Source organism: Perissodus microlepis, chromosome 14 (genome assembly GCF_051167445.1).
Source record: "Perissodus microlepis isolate ML-2025 ecotype Zambia chromosome 14, ASM5116744v1, whole genome shotgun sequence".
NCBI lineage: Eukaryota > Metazoa > Chordata > Actinopteri > Cichliformes > Cichlidae > Perissodus > Perissodus microlepis.
The window spans coordinates 35,077,222-35,102,319 of NC_140474.1; the positions used below are offsets into that span (position 1 = coordinate 35,077,222).

Sequence of the window (25,098 nt, forward strand, 5' to 3'; positions counted from 1 at the left end):
TTAAGTTCTGCAGGCTTGTAAACAAGGCTAAATAATTACATAAACGTTTCTGAATCTAAATAGTGGACTTTGGTAGAATTAAAAAATAAGTGTAGTGCAGGTCTATGATGATTTTTAGTGCTACTATCATCTAGTTCTGATTCTGGTTCTGTTTTGGTTAAGTCCTCAGTAGTCCTGATTTTGAACTGTTGTAGTCCTGTTTTAATTCCGGATCAGTTCTGGGTCTGGTTGAATTGGGGTTTAGTCCTCGTGTCTTGATACAGCCCTGATTTTGTTCTGCCTTGCTGCTTAATTAAAAAACTAGTTTAAGGTGTCCTGCATATGTGATATTTATTTTCCCCTATATGAAGTCATTCTTTTTTGAACAAAACTCAAAACAGAGCCTATTAATCTTTCAGTCATCTCTACCCCCCCCCCCCCCCTCCCCCCCCTCCCAATGGGACTTCTGCTCCTGAACCTCTGCGCACAGCGTCTGCAAATCGGGGCTGTACGAAGTCACTTTCATCTTTACGCAGGACTGTAAGCTGTCATCTGTGAGGCGTGAGCGGTGTTTGTTTTTAACATAGTTCACGGTGGAGAACAGCTGCTGACATAATGTGGATCCGAAGGTCCATAACTGGCCTACCTGGGGTTGAAAGTCTCAATAAATGCACGGCGTTTCGTACACTGACTTCCGTGAGTGTGACGCTTATTTTGAGCGATGAAAAAATTAAAGAATATAATTGTATTTTTATATTTCAATATCACAATAATCTTCCAATTAAGAACTACAAGTTAAAAAAGAACTAACATAAATAAATTACACTTCAGCTAAATACTTCTAATTTATTTTCCCAAACCACACGGAGCCGCACTATAAGGACTAAAGAGCCGCAGGTTGCCGACCCCTGGATTAGACCCAAGTGTGCCAGCAATTTGTTTCTCCCCTTGTTCTTTTCCATTCAGCTCAGCCTGCATCATCTGTGGCCCTCTGATTTATGTATGATCTCTATGTGGGTGTTTCCGTGTCTTCATCAACTCTTCCTGCTGGCTATTTATCATAGTTGATGGCCTCTTGAGGGTGAAGAAAAGAGGGAAGCAGCTCTTGTAGATTTTTCTCAGAGCAGATACTGTAGGTCTTCTCCATGTTTCTCTTTGTTTTTCTCTGCTGCTCTCTCTGTCAAGGCACAGACTTTTCTCCCAGTGGATCTCTGTGAAATTAGGACAGCACAGACAATGTCTGGAATACTGTTAGAACACTTATGGAGAAAGTGTTTGTGTTTTATACTAGCTCTGATATATTTATACTAGCACTTGGTGGCTCCTTCTTGAATATATTGAAATTCCTTGTCACTGTTGATAAGATTTTTTTTTTTATATCAGAGACAGAAATTATGCCAGTCCTGTATTTCAAATCAAGTCTGGGGCCTTTCTGTGTGGGGTTAGTGTGTTCTCTCCAGGTACTTCCACAGTCCAAAGATTCAATTAAAATTCAGTAAAATTGTATTTATATAGCATCAAATCACAATAACCGTTGCCCCAAGGCACTTTATATTATAAGGTAAATACCCTACAATAAACCAGAGAGATGGATGATACAAAGATGAATGAAGTTAGGTTAACTAGCGATTGTATTCATACCACAGATATGAATATGTCTATCTCTATATGCTAGCCCTGGAATAGATTAGCAGCCTCTTCAGGCTGTACCCCACCTTTTGCTCTATGACTGTCATAATCCTGCACTGGTTTGCCTTTTGCCAATATTCAAATAGTCCTCTCTGTTTAATGTTGCCAGCCACTTTGTGCTGTAATCAAGATTCTCTATCCAACAAAGCTTTGGTTGATGTCAGGGCAGAACAGAACAAATAAATTTTGTTCTGTTCTGCACCTTTCTCGACAACCCTTATTGTCGAGAAAGGTGAGATCGAAAGAAATTGAAGTACCCTTGGCTTACCTCTCATTACATTGGTGAGAGGGTAAGAGGTCTTAACATCCAGTCTTTTATGTTAAAACTGACAGCTAACAACATTTATCTATATTCACATTTGGCTAATAGTAAATCTAAATCTATTATCTTAATTTTAATGAAAGAAAAAGAGGTCATGCTTTTGAAATCCAGTGCCTCCAGCTGTGTTCCTGCCTTTGACCTTTCTTATTTGGCCCTGCATGAAAAATCCAGCATCCAGCAAACTGAAACTCTTCAAATAAACCAGTCCTCTGCAGATGATCAGTTAGCTGTTTTACAAGTTTTTGTGAGATAAAGAACACCATTCCAGCTTTAAATTTATATCAAAACACTTCTGAAAGCAAAAATAAGTCTAATCCAGCACTAGCAAGGTGAACCAATGAATGCCAGTCCATTTACCGATTTCACAGTTGCTACTGAGTGTAAATTTTGAGAAAGTATTTTGGCAGTAACAGTTAGCTATTAATTAATTAACATTTGTGACTCGATCCTTGTCTGCTCCAGTCTGGATGCCAAGGTATCCTCGGGCAAGGGACTGAAGTGATGAGTTCATTGGAGTGTGAATGTTATATAGAAGACTTAGACATAGAAAAAAAGTGCTATTGTGAGTGGATGAATACAGCAAGGTATGTAAGGAAAGGAAGCACTATATGAGAACCAGCCTTTTTAGTCTACTTGTCAAAATGGAAAGTGTCCGGGAAACACAGTCAGAAAAATGAGGGATTAAGTTACTGCTAATACAAACAGAACAGTGCCTGCTGCTTTAGATTCACATTGAATCCATTGTTTTGGGAAATAAACTTTTCACACAATATACAATGTGATTCTCAATGAGCTTTGCATTTTGTGCTAATGTTTGTATAAAGTGCATCTAGAAAGAAAAATGTTTGTGATTCCTTCATTGTGTCATGCTGTCTCCCAACAGCATGACACAATGAGAGTGTGGAAAAGAGGAAACTCTCATGGAGTGAAATCTGGGGCATGGAGTCTAATAGACTAAGTTTCATCATCCGAGCGACATACGATGTGCTACCTTCCCCAATAAATCTGCAGCTGTGGTTTGGAAAGGACCCATCCTACCCCCTGTGTACAGTCCCAGCAACACTCAAGCACATCTTGGTTGGTTGTAGGACTAGCCGTACTCAGGGCAGATACACATGGAGACACAACCAGGTTCTCGGGTGTCTAGCCGAGAAAGTTGAGTGCAAAAGAAAATCCATCATCACTCAACCTTTCATGAACCAAGAGGAGCGTCAGTTTTCATCAACATTTGTCCGGGAAGGAGACAAGCCGAGGACAAGCCCCTCAACCCCAGACCTGGGCCCGCTGAAGGTTGCCAGGGATTGGCAGATGCAAGTGGACTTGGATCAGAGGCTAATTTTTCCCACAGAGATCAATTCAATTCAATTCAATTTTATTTATATAGCGCCAAATCACAACAAAAGTCGCCTCAAGGCGCTTCATAGATACAGAGAAAAACCCAACAATCATATGACCCCCTATGAGCAAGCACTTTGGCGACAGTGGGAAGGAAAAACTCCCTTTTAACAGGAAGAAACCTCCGGCAGAACCAGGCTCAGGGAGGGGCGGCCATCTGCTGCGACCGGTTGGGGTGAGATCGTAACAACAACTTTGCGACCAGACCTCGTCCTTTAGTCTAACTCCCAAAAACTTGCGTACGTCATTGAGCTGACGGTACCATGGGAGGAAGCAACTGAGGAAGCGTTTGAGCATAAGAAGCTGCGGTATGCGAACTTGGCAGCTGAGGCAGAGGACAGAGGCTGGAAGATCAAGGTGCGCCCGATGGAAGTTGGGTGCAGGGGCTTTGTTGCCAGCACAACAGCAAAGCTGCTTAGAGAGATTGTGATCAGAGGACAGGTGCAACAGCAGGCTATAAGAGAACTAGCTAACACTGCTGAGAGGACCAGTCACTGGCTGTGGCTAAAGAGGGCTGACATCACTTGGGCAGCTAAGGCAGTCAGCTAACCGCGAGAGAAAATAAATATTCCGCTCTACTTCCCTTTTCTGGGAGGCAGTGGGGAGGTAGAGCGTACAGCCCGATCCGGCGGGGAGGTGTGGGAAGTCAGATCGGGCGCCCCCCGTCTGGCTCTCCTCTCTGCTCTCTCCTATCTTGTCCCTTTTGTCTTACTTCTCTCTATCACCTTTTCTATCCCTTTGAAGAAGTTAGGCTCCATTAATGGTAAAGAGGTAAGTATTATTTCTCAGTTGCAGTGAATAGACAGAAAATAAACTGTAGGAAACTAAACAGAAGAAAGAAGAAGAGAAATAACAAGTTAACATAAACCAGTGACACACTCCAGGGCCTGATCAACCCTGGCAGGGCCTCCTTGGATGAGGGTGTCTAGTGATAATGGCCGAAACACCCGATGAATCTAAGGTCCACTACTGACGATGTGTCCCAAATTTTAAAATGATAAGCTAGATCAGATCTCTAATCCCTAAACCTAACCAAGGAAGGAAAATGGCAGATTAGCCTGGGTAAAAGACCGAAAGTTGAGGCACACAATGGTGCGTGCTGCTGACAAAGTTTCTGGGCTGCCTTTCCTCATAACAGCCGTCACTCAAGAGTCTCTCCATCTAAAGCAATGCATTATCAGGGACTGTAACCTCTAGTCCTTCTTACTGAATCTGATCAAATTACTCACACAATGATGGGATAGGTAAATAATTGCCAAAATTGATTAAAATAAGGAAATAAACTGAATTTGCTATATTAGCTGAGATTATTTCTTTAATGACGTGTTTGAACGCTGAAGCCTAACTGGGTGGCCACTAAGTGCTAATGACCAATACATATGGAACTTTAGTTTTAGATATTATAGTTAACAGACAGAGGTAATTGTGGTTATTCTAAAAATAGAGAAAGATGCATCAGTCCAACCTAGTTTATATTATATTTGGCCTTAAGCTCTAGTACCCCTGCATATTCATTGCCAGAAGTGGCTCTTATGCCACACCACCAAAACACCACACCACTGCAAGATTTGTTTTTCTGGACATCTGAATTAATCAAAGTGATTCTGGTGTTTTGTTTTTTGTTTTCTTTTTTGATATCCAGATTAAGGCTTAATGGTTGGCCTTGTGAAATACAACGTAATTTGGATGTTGCTAACTGTGTTTTGTTTGCTTGAAATAATGTGTAGAGAATAACTGCCAGTTTCCATTATTATTGAATAGCAATGCCCACCGACTCTGTATCTGTGAGAGCCTAGCTATTCAATAGCAAAGCCAGAAAAAGAGCTGCAACATACATTAATCTTTGTAGAGCTTGTCATCTCCTTCCAGTAATATGAGGGCAATGGTCAGCAGAAATAAATCCTCTGAGGGAGCAAATGAGATTAGAGACTAAGTTTGAGCTGAGCTGGGTCATTTCACATCAAAGCCATATCAGAAGCTCAAAATAAATAAATTCAATTTATATTCGCTTGCTACAGTGGAACATTAAACATCTGAAATTATTGCTCTTCTCTCGTGATCTACACTGTGGCCATAAGGCCTGATTAGATACAGCAGAGGCTAACATTTTTTCACAGCAGTTGTACAGATTTGGCTTCTAGCCAGTCCAGGGCTCATATCTTGGTTTAGCAGCTCAAACAGTAATACCTCCTACTTACGTACATGTATACATATGTGCTCTCTCACGCGCGCACACACACACACACACACACACACACACACACACACATATACATAGTGAAAACACAAGATTAAAGCTGAACTATTTTTACATTGCCACTGCACTTTCATCTTTTATTTTACTGTTCATCCCCATGTAGATCTGCTACATTGTACATGAAAGAAAAATAAAAGCTGAGCATATCAGTAAAGTTTCATTAAAGTCAAAACATGATAAATGGCCATAAATTCTGGGAAGACACAGCAAAATGATGTAGCACATAACAGACCTTTTTACTGCTCTGGGGCAATTTGTCTCTGTGAATGCTCCCTGCTAACACCAGTGTTATGATGCCACAGTGCTACCATGATGGCTCCTTTATCTCTTTTCTCATCTCCCACGAGCCTTTCAGTTCTTTAGTTTTTTGGTTGGCCTAGGTTTTAACAGCTACAGCTGACCATGCTAATGACCAGCTCAGGGAGTGAGAGGACACGACTTAAGCAGCTGCGTTTTAGCTCAAACAAGAAATACTATAAAGACCAATGCAGCACTCATTTCTATTTTTGTGAGTCACTATAGAGCTGGGCAACATCCCTCTGCACTAACAGAGTACTAGAAGCAGCTGGGGTTGTAGGTTGTCATTTATTGGCCTATTTAATCTCCCTACATATTTCCTCACCTGAGGCACAGTGCTGCTCTCAACAGACAGAATCAATAACAGAGCTACTCTAAGCCATCCGAGGGGTAACAATAAAACTAGCACAATTACAGTAAGATGGATCAGAATCTTTAGCAGTAGTATATTATTTATATGTTTGGATGAATTCCAGGAGGCTGTAGGAAGACAAGTCAGTGGGCAATAAAGAAACTTGTTAGTTCACTGGTCACCTGAGAGGCACTCTGGACAATGATGTGATAGTTCTTTGTAGAAATTAATGTAAATGCCAGCACAAAGTTCTAGTGGGTGGTAGTCACAGGAGGATACGGCACTGTAGTGTTTCATTGTTTTGTACTATTTCTGGTTTATTTACCTCTGTTTATACCAGTGGAATAATTGAAAAGATAGGAAGTTAGCGCCAGTGGGGTTTTTCTTCTCTTTTTACTTGCACAAAATTCATTTTCATCAGCTTTTCGCAACTTTTTTACAGCATGAGAATTTATACAGACAAGTATAATGTGAATATTTGAACATAGTTCAAGAATTTCAGTCAGCAAGCTAACTGAAATGCAAATGAGTTATTATGGGGTCTCAATAAGAGAATGCTGCTGCTATAAACCAATCTGATTGTATATTGCTTAAAGAAGTGTTTGAGAAAATGTAGCAGCTTAACCAAAACACCCACTTTAAAAACAATTCTCAGTTGTTTTTAAAGTCAGATATCTGGACATTTGCCTCACATTAGTGTAAGTGGGTAAAGTAAATCATTTTTCTTAGTTTGCTTATTGTATTTCTTATCTTCTTGTGGCCGCTGACAGTGGACTCGTCGCAGTGCTTGTCCTTCTAGACCTCAGCATTCATCAATGTTGACCGTAAACTTTTATTAGGCATTACAGCATGTCGTAGGTATTAAAGGTACTGCTCCGCATGGTTTGGATTATATCTGCCATGTTAATGGGGATTCTTCTTCATACACAAAGGGTTATGCTTCCCCTATGCACTATCACCACTGTGTAGATGATAGCCACCTTTATCTTTTCATGATGACCTCAATTTTTCAGCTTCTAAATTCAGATAAAACTGAGTTAATCATACTTGGCCCTAAAAATATTAGAAATATGACGTCTAACCAGATAATCACTCTGGACTGCATTACCTTGGCCTCCAGCGACTGACTAGGACATGTCCTTCAGTGTGCATATTAAACAAATATGGAAAACTACTTTCTTGCATTTGTGCAACATCTCTAAAATTAAAAATATCCTGTCTCAGAGTGATGCTGAAAAACTAGTTCATGCATTCACTATTTCTAGTCTGGATTATTATAATTCATTATTGTCTGGTTGCCCTAAAAGCTTCCCGAAAAGCCTTCAGTTCATCCAAAATAAATAAGTAAAGCGCTATACAAATGCAGGCCATTTACCAAAATGCTGTAGCAAGAGAGAGCAGATTCTCCCAAAAACATCCTCTTAAACAAACATTCTCCCATATCCTTATATACAATTATTTGAATTATCAGGCCCCATCTTATTATAAAGACCTCATAGACACAAAAAACCCTAATAGAGCACTTCGCTCTCAGACTGCTGGCTTACTTAGAGTAATTAAATGTAGAACATGAGGGAGAGACTTCAGCTTTCAGGCCTCTCGTCTGTGGAACCAGCTCCTGCTTCGATTTGGGAGACTGACTCTCTCTCAACTTTTAAGATTAGACTTAAAACTTTCCTTTCTGACAAAACTTATAGTTAGGACTGGATCAGGTGACCATGAATCCCCTCTTAGTTATGCTGCAGTAAACGTAGTGTGTTGGGGGCTTCCCATGATATGCTCAGCATTTCTCCTTCTCTCACCCCTTGTCACTCACCATGTGTTTATCCATCTCTGCATTTAATTATGAGTTATTATTAATCTCTGGCTCGCCTCCACAACATGTCTTCTGACCTCTCTCCCTCCCCTCGCCCTAGCCCAGATGGCTGCTCCTCCCTGAGGCTGATTTTGCCAGAAATTTCTTCCTGTTTAAAGGGAGTTTTTCCCTCCCACTTTTGCCCAAGTGCTTGCTGATAGGGGTTGTCTAATATTTGTGGTTTTATCTGTATTATTGCAGAGACAAAAAAAACAAAACCAAGACCACATAACTGAGGGTGTGAAAACGTTTTGAAAGGTGTTAAGTGGGTTATGTGTTATAGGTTAGAGATTAATGCTGGCTTTGGAGCAGGTTCTTTTATAATGCTTGCACCACAGTCAGGAAACACTAATCTAAATTTCTGAAACTAAATGTCATGTCTTGCTGAAATTTAACATTTTACACCTTAATTTCATTCTCCTTTTGTGTATTTTCCGCTGTCTCTCTGTGTGTTTAACGCTCTCTGCTTCCCTGACTCTTTCACCTCTTTCTCTCCAGCCTTCGTGTTGAGCTGTGTCTTCCCCAAGCAGCCTCTCTATGGTGATGTATCAGTGAGCAGTCTCCACTCTGGAGGGCAGGCTTTCTTCTCCTGTTTGACGGGCTACAAGCTGCAAGGTTCCTCTGTGTTGACCTGCCGCAATTCTAGCACACCCTACTGGAGTGGGAAGGAACCAAAGTGCCTAGGTAACGTTTCCCAGACAAAACTCTTCAACTAGCCATAGCTGAAGACAGAAACTATACACATAACCTAATTAATTATACAGGCAATATTTTAGTTACAAAGGTTTTTTTTATAAGTATTTCATAGCATTTACACATCAACATAAGTGCAAAATTATTGTTTTTATGCATTCTATTTACATTTAATTGTATCAATAATAATAATAATAATAATGGATTGTATTTATATAGTGCTTTTCGGGACCCCTCAAAGCGCTTTACAATTCCACTATTCATTCATTCTCACATTCACACACTGGTGGAGGCAGCTACAGTTGTAGCCACAGCTGCCCTGGGACAAACTGACAGAGGCGAGGCTGCCATATCGCGCCATCGGCCCCTCTGGCCGTCACCAGTAGGCGGTAGGTGAAGTGTCTTGCCCAAGGACACAACAACCTTCCGGTTACAAGACGAGCTGCCAACTCTTTGAGCCACAATCGCCCCAAGTCTCAGTCTAAGTTAGTCAGAGAAAGTAATTAATAGAAGTATTGTATATGAGTTTCGAGTGGCTGGGATAGCATACAGGAACATACATACATGCCATCTATGGCCTGGAAGTTCCAGGGTCAAAATGGGATACACCGAGTGGTGGACAAGCAGAAGAAGAGGTTGTGATAGATGTGGAAATAGTAACTGATAGCAACACCAGGAAGAAAGGACACATGAAGCTTGAGAAGGGCTGAGAGGTAACTGGAAAAGATGTGGAGGGTAAAGGCATCAGTGGTCTCCATGGTAATCAGAACACTCAGGGCTGTGACCTCCATACTGGGCGAGTCTTGCCAGCAGATTTCAGGAATGACAGAACAGCACGGTCTTAGGAACAGCTTGATCTAAATTCTTGATTACAGCTTGAATATTAACAAAAGCTATTTTCTCACCTACATGCAGTTGTATCAAGTCGTGTATCTACTGTTGATAGGTTTATTTCTTGGTCGAAGGTAGTTTTAATTGAAACTACTGACAGTGTGAATTACTCAGACAGACAGCGATTTTATTTCCGTCCCATGGGGTGGGGGGTGGGGGGGCTTAATTAAATGGTTTTCCTACAGAATTATTTTACATAATAATAATTGATGCTATTCACATTTCTTACATTTCTTGTGCATTGTAAAATGTACAAGTGTATTTAGACAGTTGTATTCTTTATGTAGTCACCTCCAGTTTGCATTGTTTCTTCTTTGGCTGCTGTTAGCACAACCCAAAAGGCTTTATTTCATCCAGACATTCACATTATATTTCTGCAACGGAAATTTCATAATATAGTACAAACAGTACTACACTAGCTACTTGATAACATCTAACAGTATCAGGAAGTGTTGACTTACTAAAATTATTGTAACAGCACTTGACAGCAGAGCAGCAGTGGTGTGATACTAATGATGATAATCAAATTATGCAGTAGATGGATCAAATTTATGCTTTACAAGTTTACAATTTATAATGTTAAAATTAAGGGAAATATAAATAATTTTTGCTGTAATAAATTTTGATGTTGGTAAATGTCTGAATGCTTTCAAATACTAAAAGCAGTCTTATTAGGCTGGTTCTTGTTTTTTTTCATGGTCACCAGTTTTAGTTTGGTTATTAAGTTAGGGTAATAGAGGATGAGATGATGTCAGTACAAGTAAATTGGACTGAGATTCACTACATAATGTGAAATCCACCACAGTTTAAGTTGATGTTCAGTTCCATTCCTTCTTGTTTTTCAGCTGCCTGTGGAGGTTTGGTGAGGAACATCACAGTTGGTCGGATTGTCTCTCCTGGTTTTCCGAGCAACTACAGCAACAACCTAACCTGCCACTGGCTGCTGGAGGCCCCTGAGGGCCAGAGGCTCCACATCCACTTTGAGAAGGTAGCACTGGCTGAGGATGATGATCGGTAAGCTATGATTTGAGATTGTTGTAAACTGAAAACTCTTTCCTTTAACAAATTGATCATTTCAAAAACAATTAATCTAAAGCCCCTATGTACACAATTTTGAAGTTTCCAGTCTTACACAGTCTTAGAATGAAAGACACCCAATGAGTATCACCTAATGCAACAAAGCAATGTAGTCCCTTTTTTGTTAGTTATTGTTACTGTGTTTGTTTTTTTCCTTTTTGTAATTTTTTGTTTGTCATTTTTTGCCTTATTAAATTTTAAAGAATATAGAGGATATTCCTGAAAGGTTTAATATTGTAATTACTAATCTGTTCAAATGTGAGACTCAGGTTACAGTTGGGATGTACATGTATTGTGCATGGGGTGACTTGAAAAATGCCTGCAACGCACCAGCAACGACAGGGTAGTAGCTAGTAAACTGGTATCGTAAAAACATCCTCTTAAACAAACATCCTGCCCCCTTAAATCAAACTTTTAGAAGTTCAGAAAGAAGCATGTTTACTCAACCAATACTGGGTAGTTACCCCAAACATGTATTTGGTCGTACAACATTAAGATCATTCAATCCTCCCTGGTACCACACATGACCATGTCTGGAGGACTGTTGTGCATACCCTTTTTAGTTATGTTAATATTGGCAATGGTGAGAAGTGTTATAGTTGGGTTTTAATATGTTTGGCCATCCAATTAAGGTAAATTACATGACAAAATCCTCTATCCAGAGCACCCCCACCCATTTTCCGCCTCTTCCTCATCACACCTGCCTGTCTAGAACCTGCCCAGTTAGAAACTGTTTTAGAAGGTTTTATCAACTTGAGTTTTTCTCTTATGTTTATCAAATGCCACAATGTGTTATATATTTAATGCCCATTTTTTTTATCAGGAATACTTTGGGTGTTGATGAACAATGCCCAAGTTTAGAAGCTATAGAGAATGGTTTTGCAGCATTGTACATTTGTGGTCCTTTGAGTACTTGCTTTTTATCTATCCGCAGTCAGTTTGGAAAAAAAACTTATTTACTTCAACCAGCTCTTGTTGCTAGATTTTGTCATCAACAAGCTGAACTTGTTCAAGTTCAAGAGCAAAACTATGAACAAAGGTGTGAGGAGAAAACTCTTAGGAGGCAAAGAAACACAGACTCAAAGATATTGCATGTACATGGGCGATGCCCCGACACGGTCCGATCTGTTCTGCACTAACGTGTGCACTGGATGTGTCACAGAGAAATCGCGCGGGGCGTCAGTACCTCCTTTATTTTATACTCAGACAGCTTTCACAACTTTAGTAGGTGTGGCATGTATAGGACTGATAACAACTCCTTAAAAGGAGGAACCGTTAGCTTATCTGTTGAAACAGAAAAAAGGCGTTTAACGGTCATAGCACATATTCTCTGCACGCAATGTCTCACTTTCCTATTCTGCAGTTGTAGAACTCATAAGCTCTTCTTCCTTTAAATGAAGCTACAAAATAAACATGACACAAAACTCAAAATCTCCCAACATTCCCTCCTGTTGTAGCTGAATTTACAATATACAGCAGATACATCAATGTGTTTCAGACACAGACCCTACATTGTGAGTGCTTTCGGTCTAGTCGTCATAAAATGTGTATCATTCAAACATAATCATTCATCATATTAAATTCATGCTCATTGTCTTCTCGTAGATTCCACTTTGTTGGGTTGTCTGGGAATACCGGGAAATGCATTGCTTCGTTTCTTCGTTTAACCTTCAAGTTAACCCAAAACAATTGGTCACAGGTGCCATTCCGAAGTCCAGTAGTCAGGGGGTCGCTGTGGTTTAGGACAATTCCTGAATATTGATAACCTAGACTGGCAAAGCCTGCTGCGCATGCCACTTGGGTCATGTTCATAGGTCTGCCATATAATGTAGCATGCTGTGTTGTAGCAGGCATGTGTGAGCATATATAACAATCTTTGCCTTCTGTGCAATTATATATGTATCTATACCAGGCGTTGTTCATCCAGGGATGGATGTGGTCCCGTTTCACTTCAGCCAGGTGTGAATTGTCATGTGTCCATGCTTTTTTATGCACGTTGATTTCTTGATCCATTAAGTGCATCAAGGTCCATGCTGTAAGCAGCAGGGCCAAGGTGGTAAGCAGAATAATCTTCATGGTGACCAGACACACCGATTTGCTCTGGTGAGTAGACTACAGGCGAGAAGTAGAAGGCGGGATGTACCCAATCAGCCCTCCCTTCACCTTATAGATCACCAAAGAGTCGGGGTGGTGGTGTCTTTAGGTTGGGCTATCACTCACTTCCACCTTTTTGCAATGGCTCTGGTGGATCCAAGAGGGCCTCTCAGCGATTTTGCAAGCTGTTGGTGTCGTTAGGAGTACTTGGTATGGACCTTCCCACCGGGGTGAGTTCCAATTCTTTCTCTGGAGTACTCGTATGAGGACCCAATCGCCTGGTTGTAATCTGCAAGAGACTGGAGAAGCGTCGCACGGCAGTTCAAAACAATATCCCTATTTTCTACTAGTTTTGCCATCCATTCTGCCAGAGTTGTTTCTCTGACAGATTTGTCTAGTGGTTCACTTGCATCAATTCATGCATCTTTTCACTGAGGTCTGATTCAAACTATCTTACTTCTGATTCTTTCCAAAAATAATTTCACATGTAACAATTTGTATATGTGTGTTTTCTATTTTTGTTTACCTCTTTGTTGTGTTCTGGTGGACATCTCTAAACACCATCATGAGTTCAGGCTTCAATTTCAACCCAATTATGCTCCTCTGGGCTTCACCTTCCCACTGGCCCCTGTACCCTTCTCAAAGTGTCCTTTGTTGTCTTGAATCTCCAGCAAACACAATCTGTTTCTTCTCTGTTTCTTTTCAGTATTTTCCTTTTAGATTAAGTCCCAGCCTGGCAAAATATCACATTCAGTGCCTTTAAACAGTTATGTCACACTGTTCTTACCAGCCTGCTGTTAATTCTTCAAGTCCACGATATTCTGTTGGTCTTCATCAGGAGATTGACTGTCCTTTGAGCTTCTTCTCAGGATCGGGACAAGTGGGAGGTCAAGCTGTAAAATTTTAAGCCAAACTCTGGCCTGTTTTCTCCCAATTATGTTAATCTATAGTTTTGCCACTGTACTCAAAATTCTAGGTTGAGAAAAGTCCACCTTTATTTATTTGTGACCTGTATTGACACACTAAACCATACCATTAATATCATTTTCATTTCTTTTCTTAAAGCCTCCATTTGCTTCATCTGGCTAGAGTCTGTTTCTTCTGTTTTTCTCTCTGGGTGCTCACTTGTCACAGTGAGTCTCCTTTTATGGGCATGCAAAGTTCCTGTCACACACACACTTCCTGTTACTCACACAGCACTCAGAGCCATACTTCCTGTTTCTCTCTTTCGTGTTTCTACAGGCTAATCAAACTCATTTTGTATTTACAATCTACAAACCCTCTGTAATTCTACTAACTTTTGATCTAAAATGTAGCATCATTCACACAATAATTTCATAATCCTCCCACACACACTGCCTTTTAAATAGACTAAACTCTTTGCATTTTTATCTGTTTCAGGCATTTTCTGAGTCTCTGTTTTATGGTGCCGTTAGTTCTCTCTACTAACCCTGCACTCCATGGGTGATAAGCACAATGGTTTCTTATGCTGAATCCTAGTGCTTCAGAGACCTTACTGATCACATCATTGACAAAATGTGTCCCATTGTCTGATCTTATCAGAGAAGGGATAAATCTCTGGCCAGTTTGAAAACACATCTATGATCACTAAGGCATATTTTGATCCTTGACATTCATTCAGTTCAATAAAATCTATGTGGATGGTATGGAATGGATGAGGTGGTGTGGGGAACTGGCCTCTCTTAGGTCTTAAGTTTCCTTGTGAGTTGTGTTTTTGACAGATTAGGCATGTTCTTACAAATTCTTTTGCTGAAGTTTCAAAATGTATAGTGTAAAAGTGTGTATTGATTATCTGTACCATCCCTCCTGTTGACACATGTGTTACTCCATGTGTCACTAAGGCTGCTGTTTTGTGTAGAGACTTTGGTAATATTGGTTTTCCATCACAGACCATTAAGTCATCTTTCAGTTGTGCTCCACATTTCAGCCACTTGTTCTGTTCAGTGGTTGTTGCAGCTTTTTGTTCGGTTTTTAGTACGTCAAGTGGTATTTGTGCACAGTGTTCGGATGTTAGAAGCGTTGTTGTTTGTTGTGCAGCCTGCTTTGCTGTTTGGTCTGCAAAGTTATTTCCTTTTGTGACAACAGAGTTGTCTTTTTGATGCGCTGCACATTTGCAAAGTGCCAATTGTTTTGGCAGGGTGATCACTTCTAATAAGGTTTTCAATAAGCTGCCGTGTTGCACTGGGTTACCCGTAGAGGTGACCATACCTCTGTTATGCCAAATTTTTGCAAAGTGGTGCACTGCTGAAAAAACCATACTGGCTGTCAGTGTATATATTTATATTTTGGCCTGCGTGCAATTCACATGCACGTATGACTGCATACGTGCAGCTGACTTTTTTACTGCCTCTGCTGCGGCTGCACAGGCTTGCACATGCAGGCAGGCCTGACGCAACAGAGTCACGAGCAAAATGCAAGCGGGCGTTGCTTTTCTCCAAATGCCTGTGTTATCACAGCTTTCATATAACCTGCTCCTCCATCTACACGTAAGTAGAAAGGCTTATCATAGTCAGGCAATGCTAAAACTGTATTTGTCTGTAATGCCTATTTTTAAATAACTGAATGCTTCTTCTTTTTTCTTCTCTATAGATGCAACACTACATTTTCACTTAAGGCATTTTTAGATAATTTCTAGTTTTTCAAAGAATTCACACATCTCACACATCTTACATATTTCAAACTTTGAAGTTAGGGTTTTTTATATATATATATTTTTTAAACTTTGCATTGCTCACAGCTCATAGCTCACAGCTCTAAAACTAGGCATTTGTAAATCATATGCCTAATCACTATGTGTCACTGTGATCCACAAGTATGGTCACAAATTCGTTTCCAAATCAACAAAATAAAATAATCAAACAAAAACAAAAAACATACATGAGTCAGGACACAAAAAGAAAAAGAAAAAATGCTGCCACTGAAACAAAGCAGAAGTGTGAGGGGAAAAAACTGAGCTCACAGACAGCTGCATGTGTTAGCTTTTAATAGCATGCAGCTTCTGCTCTAAAAAACAAATAAATAAAAATAAAAGAAAATGTGTAACATGCTCATCAGCTTAGCAGTGTCCACATATTTAATTCAGCTTCTCAATCCTGTAGCTTTAGCTGTTGTCTACAGGGTTTGGCTTATTAGTTGTTATTATAGGTTTGCTCTATATCTCAGCAATGTTTCATCTAGGATGAATGACAGGTTTTCAAGCAGGTCGAGTGCCTCTATGCACTTAATTAGTTTAGATATTTTCTTTATTTTCTTCATCTCATATGTCATTATACTGAGTTTGAGCAAACCTTGAGCTTGATGCAGACTACTTCATAACAATCGTCCACCTCACATCATAACTGACCAAGGTGCCTCTTCATATTAATATTATGTCATTATTAATGTTATCATCTTTTTCTTTCTATATAATAACAATAGTATATTACAATATTTTATTAGTGTATACCACTATACTACTACTGAGCCAATTTAATAGTTAGGATCATCTTACTCAGCAAACAGATCATTTAGAATTCATCCAATCTGCACAGATTTGCTTTTTCTCTGAACAGGTTTGTGCCTACATTTTTAGACCGGTCTTCTGTTTGCCTCATCTCAGATCCAACCTTCGGTCACATTCGTTCTCTCTGTTGCATGGCGAGCCAGGCAGTTTATTATAATATATTATTTATATTTTATTTTGTATCCATCAAGGGCTTCGGGTGATCTGCAGTTTCACCATTTCCCAAGCTGGAGACATTTACCTTTTCACACACTTTCCTTGGCTGAACAATGACACAGCCCTAATGTACCTTATGCATCTCTCTATTTTATTTAATAGGTTTTCGTGTGAATTATTTCCTTTTATTCATTTTATACATTCTGGGCATGGTCGTCATGCCAACTATGTTTCATTGTTAATATCAGTTTACAGGTTGTTATCCTGTATCCTTGCTATTATTATTTTGAATATGTTAAAAATAAGTTCTAATGTAATTTTGCCTTTGTTTATTTTATTTTTGTACTTATATTTATATCTATTCGGTGGGGTCTGTTTCCAACATTTTTAAACTACTTTGATCTCTAGTTTTCACTTAATAAGGGATTATTATGTTCTTCCTGATATGGGTGAGTATATAACGGGTGGTGCTGCAGATGCGGCTGCAGGAACGGGTGGTGGATTAATAAAAGGTTTGCGAGGACTGCACAGTGTCTCGTCTTCTGGTTTTACTAAACTGGCAGTTAAGTTCTGTTTTTCTGACTGTTTATCTTCTTTCTCTTTGTTTTTTTATTTTTTTTATTTATTTTCATCTCGCCCAACTGCTTCTTCTCTCCGGGCCTTGAAATATTGTAATTCTTGCGTACATTTTCCTTTCTTTTTTAAGTTTTTTGTTTGTGCTATTCCTTTTAAAAGAGCTTCCTTCACTTGTGTTAATGCTCAGGGGCTGCATTTTCCTTCCCAAATGGGACATTTGGTCTTTTTAGGATTTCTCCATCTTTGCACACTAATTTGTCCGGCGCCTGGACATTTCTTTTCTAACCACTGCTCGTCAGCAGTAAACTTGGTGGGCTGATTACCCATTATGACAGAACTGCAGAGCCTTCTCTGGTATGAGACTTTAGGAGTGGTTGCTGACACGCCCTTCTACTCCACGCTATTCGTGGAGCGGTGTCAGTTTTATGAGACAGAACTCAACCGTTCTCCCTTGTCACCAGTACTTTGGCTACTGACAGGAAATAAAATAACAATAACAGTGAGAGTGATTCAGCAGCGTATTGTGCTGTTTAAATCAATTCACTCTCAACACACAGAAAACACAGACATTTATTATACAGTCGCGCAGATCCGGCGGATCAGTCCTAAAGACCCGTGCGGTGAGTGAGCCCTAGTTTTAAATCCTTTCGGCGGATTACTCCTATTTTACAGATCCGTGCAGTGGATCAGACTTGTTAAACCCTTTCGGCGGGTGAGACCTAAGTTCGTTTTACGCGAGTGTAAGTGAGTGGTTTCTTTACCTCCCCAAGATTCTCTGGCTATGTTGGAGATCAGCCACTGGATCCCAGCGTCGTGGACCACTTGATAAGAACACCGGCCAGGACCCGAATTTTAACGTCCCTGGACTTTCACTCCTTCCTGGAGGAGGCTGTCGACAGACTTCGGTGCGGGCTCTCCACGACGGCAGGATATAGTGTAGATCTCTGTTTGGAGTCACAACAATACAGTTGTTGTATCCTTCTCCGGCTCGGAGGACCAAGAAAATGTGAGGAGAAAACTCTTAGGAGGCAAAGAAACACAGACTCAAAGATATTGCATGTACATGGGCGATGCCCCGACACGGCTCTGGATGTGTCACAGAGAAATCGCGCGGGGCGTCAGTACCTCCTTTATTTTATACTCAGACAGCTTTCACAACTTTAGTAGGTGTGGCATGTATAGGACTGATAACAACTCCTTAAAAGGAGGAACCGTTAGCTTATCTGTTGAAACAGAAAAAAGGCGTTTAACGGTCATAGCACATATTCTCTGCACGCAATGTCTCACTTTCCTATTCTGCAGTTGACAACTCATAAGCTCTTCTTCCTTTAAATGAAGCTACAAAATAAACATGACACAAAACTCAAAATCTCCCAACAAAAGGGAATGGATATTTATTTACACACACGCGCACGCAAGGATATAAATACACACGTGTGTATTTATATCCTTGTGGGGACATATCATTGGCATAATGCTTTCCCTAGCCGCTTACCCTAACCCTAACCATCAAAAATGAATGCCTAACCCTTACCCTAAACCTAACCATAACCTAATTGTAACCCTGACACTAAAACCACATTTTGAGTCTCAAAAATGCTTTCAAACTCGTGGGGATCAGGATTTTGGTCCCCACGAGGGCTGTTTGTCCCCACAAGTATAGTAAACTATACAGTATAGTATAGTATAGTATACTTGTGGGGCTTTCCCCACAAGTATAGTATAGTAAACTACCAATGGTCCCCATGAAGATGTTAATACCCGTCTACACACACACACACACAGTTTGCATCATGCCGGGGGCAAAAGGCTCGAAATTTCTCCCCAAAGTGGAGAAGATCATCTTAGCCCATGCTGGCTCAAAGAGTCAGGAAAACTCACAGACTAGTGGCATACTATGGCAGTACATGTACATCATTCTGGGGAACTTGGTCAAAAAGTTCCTTGATCTCCCAGATTAGGGAGCCGAACTAGGCAAGACAGGGCATCCAGATTTGTATTCTTAGAGCCAGGGTCAGAGCCAAAATATGAATGCTAACTTTACATCCAGCAGCCTCCAGTTCCCAATGTCATAACTCTGCTCAGTGGCAGTTAGACAACAGAAAAACAAAGCGTTGAGCTGTGGCTCATCTTCAGGAGTGGTTATTGTGAGAGAACTGTGCCAACCTCAGAGCTGGAGGCGTCAACCTTAATAATAAACTGGAGCTCGGGGTTGGGTTGGATCACAATGGGCGCACAGGTGAGCTTGTTCTTTACCTCAGTGAATGCGACTTAGCTTTTAGGGACTTTAGCTTTTAGGAGAAGGTTAGACTGGTGAGTGGAACAGCTACCTAACTATAGTTCCTTGTGAAACATTGGGAGAAGTTTGCAAATCTTAGGAACCACTGAAGCTGTTTCCGAGTGATAGGAATAGGCCCAATCACTCCATGATTGCTTTAATTTTCTTCAGATTGGTCTGATCCGGATCACCTGCCCACATTCAAAAAGAAACAAGCAACTCAGATTTTTCTGATTTAATGCTGTTTCTAATTCACATGAAAGCAATGTTCCTCTGGAATTTTGCAAAAATCCCTCGGAATATCATTTACTAGTTCCTGAAACACTGCCTGTTGCGCTTTACTTAGTCCCTAAGGACTCCAAAGCGCTTTACACGCTTTACACCCATTCACACACTGGTGATGCCAAGCTACATTGTAGCCACAGCTTGAGGCGCACTGACAGATGCGAGGCTGCCGGACACTGGCGCCACTGGGCCCTCTGACCACCACCAGTAGGCAAACATGGGGTTATTATCTTGCCCAAGGATATTTGGCATGCAGCCAGGAGGCAGCCTGGGATCGAACCACAGACCTCTGACCTGAAGAAGCTTCTCGGATGAGAGGTGAAACGTCTTCAAGCAACTTAAAGAAGTCCAGACGCTTTTCTTTTCAAGCTCCTTAAACACTTCAGATATTTGCTGGCTGGTGTAACTGTCTCATGGCTCATACCCTGTTAACTTTGATGTACTACTTTCCTCTTTACTTCAGCACAGTCCTTAACTTATGTTCAGTGGTAAATGGTAAATGGACTGGTTCTTATATAGCGCTTTTCTACTCATCTGAGCACTCAAAGCGCTTTACACAACTTGTGCATTCACCCATTCACACCCATTCGCACAAGCACATCTTTCTAAGTGCTTCATAGGTAACATTCACACACATTCATACTCCGATGGATGCATCGGAGAGCAATTTGGGGTTAGTATCTTGCCCAAGGATATTTGGCATGTAGACTAGGGGAAGCCAGGAATCGAACCACCAACCTTCCGATCAGTGGATGACCTGCTCTACCACCTGAGCTACAGCCACCCATGAGGCCTCAATCATGAGGCCTCAATCATGAGGCCTCAATCATGAGGCCTCAATCATGAGGCCTCTTATCTTTGTACCTTCTGCTTTGTCCCTGTAAGAAAATTATTTCTGAAGACTCCACAGAATAACATCAGGATGTCAGTGCAGCGCATACCGGTGACAGCTGAGTGTCATTTTAGCAGCATGGGGCTGCAATTAAGGGCCAGTGAATAGAGTAACCATGGGGGAGAAATTAGCTGAGTAATCCATTCTGTCTGCCAGACAGTAGTGGCTCCAGGCTGCTCTTATACTCATGCTACAGATGGAGACCTCACAGAAGGGATATCTGGACAGCTCTAGAAACAAAAGGAAAAGATTTAGGTGAAGTGTTGATTTGGAAAGGTTAACTGACAAATGTGCAAAAGGTATTCATTTAATGCACCAAGGTTTGTTGGCTTTTAAAAGGCAAGAAATAGACTGGTACTTCCAGTATACTGTATAGCACCTTTCTACTCAGTTTGATTGAACAAAGTGCTTTCTACTGGTCTCATTCACACGATCACACACACATTCATACAGCCCACCCCCACCCTTTTTTAAACTAACATCAATCCACACAGTCACATGGAGGGACAACTCGCAGTTCAGTATCTTGCCCAAGAATACTTTCCCTCATGGGCTGGAGGAGCCACTGATTGATCCGCCGATTGATAGATGCTCTATCATATAACCCTCTAGTTTATTATTTATTTAACTAGTTAGTTATTATATAACCTAAGTATATAAATACTAGTGTTTATTCAACAAAAACAATCTAAGATCTGTCATTTAAGACCATTTACTCACTATTTCATGGTGTTCAGCTGCACTTCATGAAACTTGCTATGATGTATCCCATGTAGCTATGTACTCACTTTTTCCAATAAACCAAGGGAAAATGACAAATATTGGTGATTTATCATTGATACTACAGTACACAAGCCCACAGATATTATATACTGACAGAAAATGACTTCAGTTAATTAATCAGTCTTAATTAACCGTTCTTTCTTGTTTATAGGTTTTTAGAGGTTAGCTAAACAATGTACTCAAAATGCTCCCTTGATATTCTATTTAACAGATTACAAATGTAGAGTTTGCTGATTTACTTTTGTTATAGCAAGAAATCACAGCCAGTTGTTATCTGGAAGGCAAGAAAAATTGTTATGAATGCATTAACACTCAAAATGTTGCATGATTTATAGGTAATGGCATGAAAAACTATAGCCAGTGTTTTTAGGGTTTTTACCCATCTAGAGAATATGAGTATGAATATGAGTCTATGTGAATAGAAACAATAAAAATAAAAAGTTATTTTCAACTGCTCCCTTACCCATATTTTGAACACTGGATGCTCTTCCTGACGCAACGCAAAGTGCGTCTCCTCCTGAGACTGAACTGGATATTATTTGTTTATTAGGCACATCTCTAACCCATTACATTATGAAGTAACCAACAGGAACATTAAGAAAAAATATAAATATACACATATTTTATAATAGTTTATTGATTTTATTTAACACTTTAGTGCTCTGACACACCTTTTTCTTTTAACTGAGAAGAATAAGAAAACCACAAGATTGCTGCTGGTGGAGGGCTGTGACGTGCATCAACATCAAATCTGTGTGTGTGTTCTATATGTGGTACATGGTAATTAATGATTGGGTGACACACAGTGTTGGGAAGGTTACTTTTAAAATGTATTCCACTACAGATTACATGCCCCAAAATGTACAGGGTGGGCCATTTATATGGATACACCGTAATAAAATGGGAATGGTTGGTGATATTAAAGTCCTGTTTGTGGCACATTAGTATATGTGAGGGGGCAAACTCCTCAAGATGGGTGGTGACCAGAGGTGGGTCGAGTATCCAAAAATTGTACTCAAGTAAGAGTAGCATTACTTTAAAATATTATTACTCAAGTAAAAGTGAAAAGTAGTCGTCAAAAAAGTTACTCAAGTAAGAGTAAAAAAGCACTTGGCAAAAAGACTACTCAAGTAGCGAGTAACTGTTTGAAATGTCCGATTTATTTATTAAATAAATGTTATCAGACAAACAAAAATAAATAAATATACAAATTTTACCATTTTCAAAAGGAATACATGTAAAAACATCAACAAAATAAGGCACAACAATTCTAATTTCCAGATTTCAGTTTTTCACAACATAAAGCTTTTTTCACCAATACCTACAGTAAATAATATAAATATATAAACAGTGCAAAGAATTTCCGGTGACAAGATATGCTGTAAACTTTATATTCATTTTTGCTCCAAATGGCACAGCAGCCTCAGAGAGAACATTAGAATGAGGCATCTTCAACATATGTTCATACAAGGCAGCTCAGTTTACCATAAGTTGTATGGGTGTGCATCCATTTCTGCATATTTAGCAAAAATGTGCCATTTCTTCACTCAGTGAGGTGATGGTTAAGCTTCAGCAGCAGTTTGCTCTCAAGGTTCTTTCTGTGAAGCTGTAACTGTTTAGCAGTGAACAGGAGTCCTGCATGACTAAGAAGTCCTTCACAAGCTCCAGATGCAGGAAGAGCTGTATTGATTTTGATCGACAGCTTCTTGATGTGAGGAAAGCCATGCAATAGATCCACACCTCCAGTGAATGGACATGAAAGGTACCTCTCCAGCTCCCCTGCTTCTGGCTTTCCTGACCCCATGGATCCATCATCTTCGTCGAATAGGCCGCTGTTTGTGCTGGCCTCATCCAGCTCTGTGTCTAGGTGATATCTGATGAAGTTGAGACCTATGGAAAGATGTAAGGTTTTCAAAAGAATTAGGTCTGGTCATCATAGTGCTGTATACACTGCCAAGCTGCAGATGTTTGTTTGGAGCTAGCCTCCAAAAGCTGGCCATACACTGTGCGATTTTTTGGCCCATTTTGAGCCGATTTTTCAGTCGCGGAACGTTTTGGGGATCAGTCCATGTTTTGCCTTAATCGTGTGTGCATCGTGTAGTATACATGGGGTAACGAAAAGCAGTTAACACCTCACGACCAGCTCCCAATCATCAATCATTTGGTCGCAAGATAATCAAACCTGTTTGAAATCCTGTCGCCCCTCAACGCAGCTTCTCACACTGCGCATGCACAAACACAGATATGAAAGTGAAAAGGTGGAGCAGCACGGCAGTGCAGCGTGTGATCTAGACACAAGAGATGGAGGCACAACTTGTAGGATGAGGCAAGCTCATCCGAGTACGTAAGCGTAGAGCTGCCACCCAGGCAAAAGAAAAATAGAGCTATATCACGTTATAACGTTAAAAGTTTATTGTCATAACAATATACTTTTCATGTTCGTGCAATATACCTTTCACGTTTGAACAATATAATATCATGTTCGTACAATATAATATTTATATTGTACGAACGTGATAATTACGTATATTGTAATAACGTGATATTATATTGTTCAAACATGAAAGGTATATTGTACTAACATGAGGCAGCTCTATGCTTCCGTATCCGAGGGTTTTCAATGTGGCCTCACAAAATTCTCACCACTACAACAACCATGAAATGAGTTGGATGGACATTGCTGCTCAATCACAGCTGCCTGGTCAATGTTTTTCATTAATAATTTAGCAAAGTTGGTGGTGTGTGTGTGTGTGTCTGTGTGTGTGTGTGTCTGTATGAGTAAAAGACAGAGAGGGAGAGCGAGAGACAGATTTTGTATGATAAGCTTCATGTTATGGACGCACAGTTTGAGCACTCAGGTCGCATCAGAGCATCAGGCCGTATAGTGTGAGACCTGCATCGTGACCTATGAACTTCTAACCTCTGCGATTCAACTGTACAGTTTGAGCAGGAGCTGAATAACGTGACTGAAAAAAATTGCACAGTGTTTGCCCAGCTTAATGCAGACTGTTTAAACTAAACAAGCTGCTGTTTCACATAATAAACCCTGTCACCCGCAGTATTGCCTTCTGATTTAACAGTTAAAGCAGTAGAGACGAGCTGTTTGCATGCGCGTTGAACTCTAGCGTCATTAATCAGGCTAGCTGTTAGCTTATAGCTCACGCTAGCTAACCAGCGAGCAGTTAAAAAGACAGCTGAAGCTGCACAAAACATCCACAAACTTATCTCACTACAACGTAGCGCCGAAAATATGACTCGCAGCTCGAGCTCGACACAGCTGCTGTAACATAAGACTGACATCCAACTCACCACAGCTAAAAAGATATTTACAGAAAACTTACCGTTTCCTCAGGTTACACGAGTTGAGTTGTTTCACGCTGAAAAGTTGTTGTTTTGGCTCTCACTGAAGACACCGACACTGAAGACATAGCTGTTCTTTTGTACTGATTTTAAGCGAAACATTCTTTGTATGTGAGGCCAACGGTGTTCATCCTCTTCAGCTCTAGTGTAGACTCTGCCATTTTTCATGTTTCTTCTCTCCGTGTGTCCGCTACTTTGAAACGCTTGGGCCGCTCTGCCCGCCACAGTTTCAAACTGGTCATGTGACTGCATGGCCACATCTCATTGGTAAAAAAGTTACCGGAAATTCCACTGGCGGCATGTTATCTAATGTGTTAAACTTTTTTTTTTTTTTTAAAGTAACG

The 25,098-nt window shown here is 40.4% G+C and overlaps 1 protein-coding gene across 2 annotated transcripts in view; it reads left to right on the forward strand.

Annotated features, from left to right (window-relative positions):
* The window catches only part of sez6b (seizure related 6 homolog b), a 232,991-nt gene that overhangs the window by 174,535 nt on the left and 33,358 nt on the right, over positions 1-25,098 (forward strand). For both annotated transcript variants that reach the window (XM_084950183.1, XM_084950184.1), the window contains exons 5-6: positions 8,645-8,830; positions 10,576-10,744. In XM_084950183.1, coding sequence (XP_084806309.1) covers positions 8,645-8,830; positions 10,576-10,744 — 355 coding nt within the window. The remainder of the gene's footprint in view (positions 1-8,644; positions 8,831-10,575; positions 10,745-25,098) is intronic.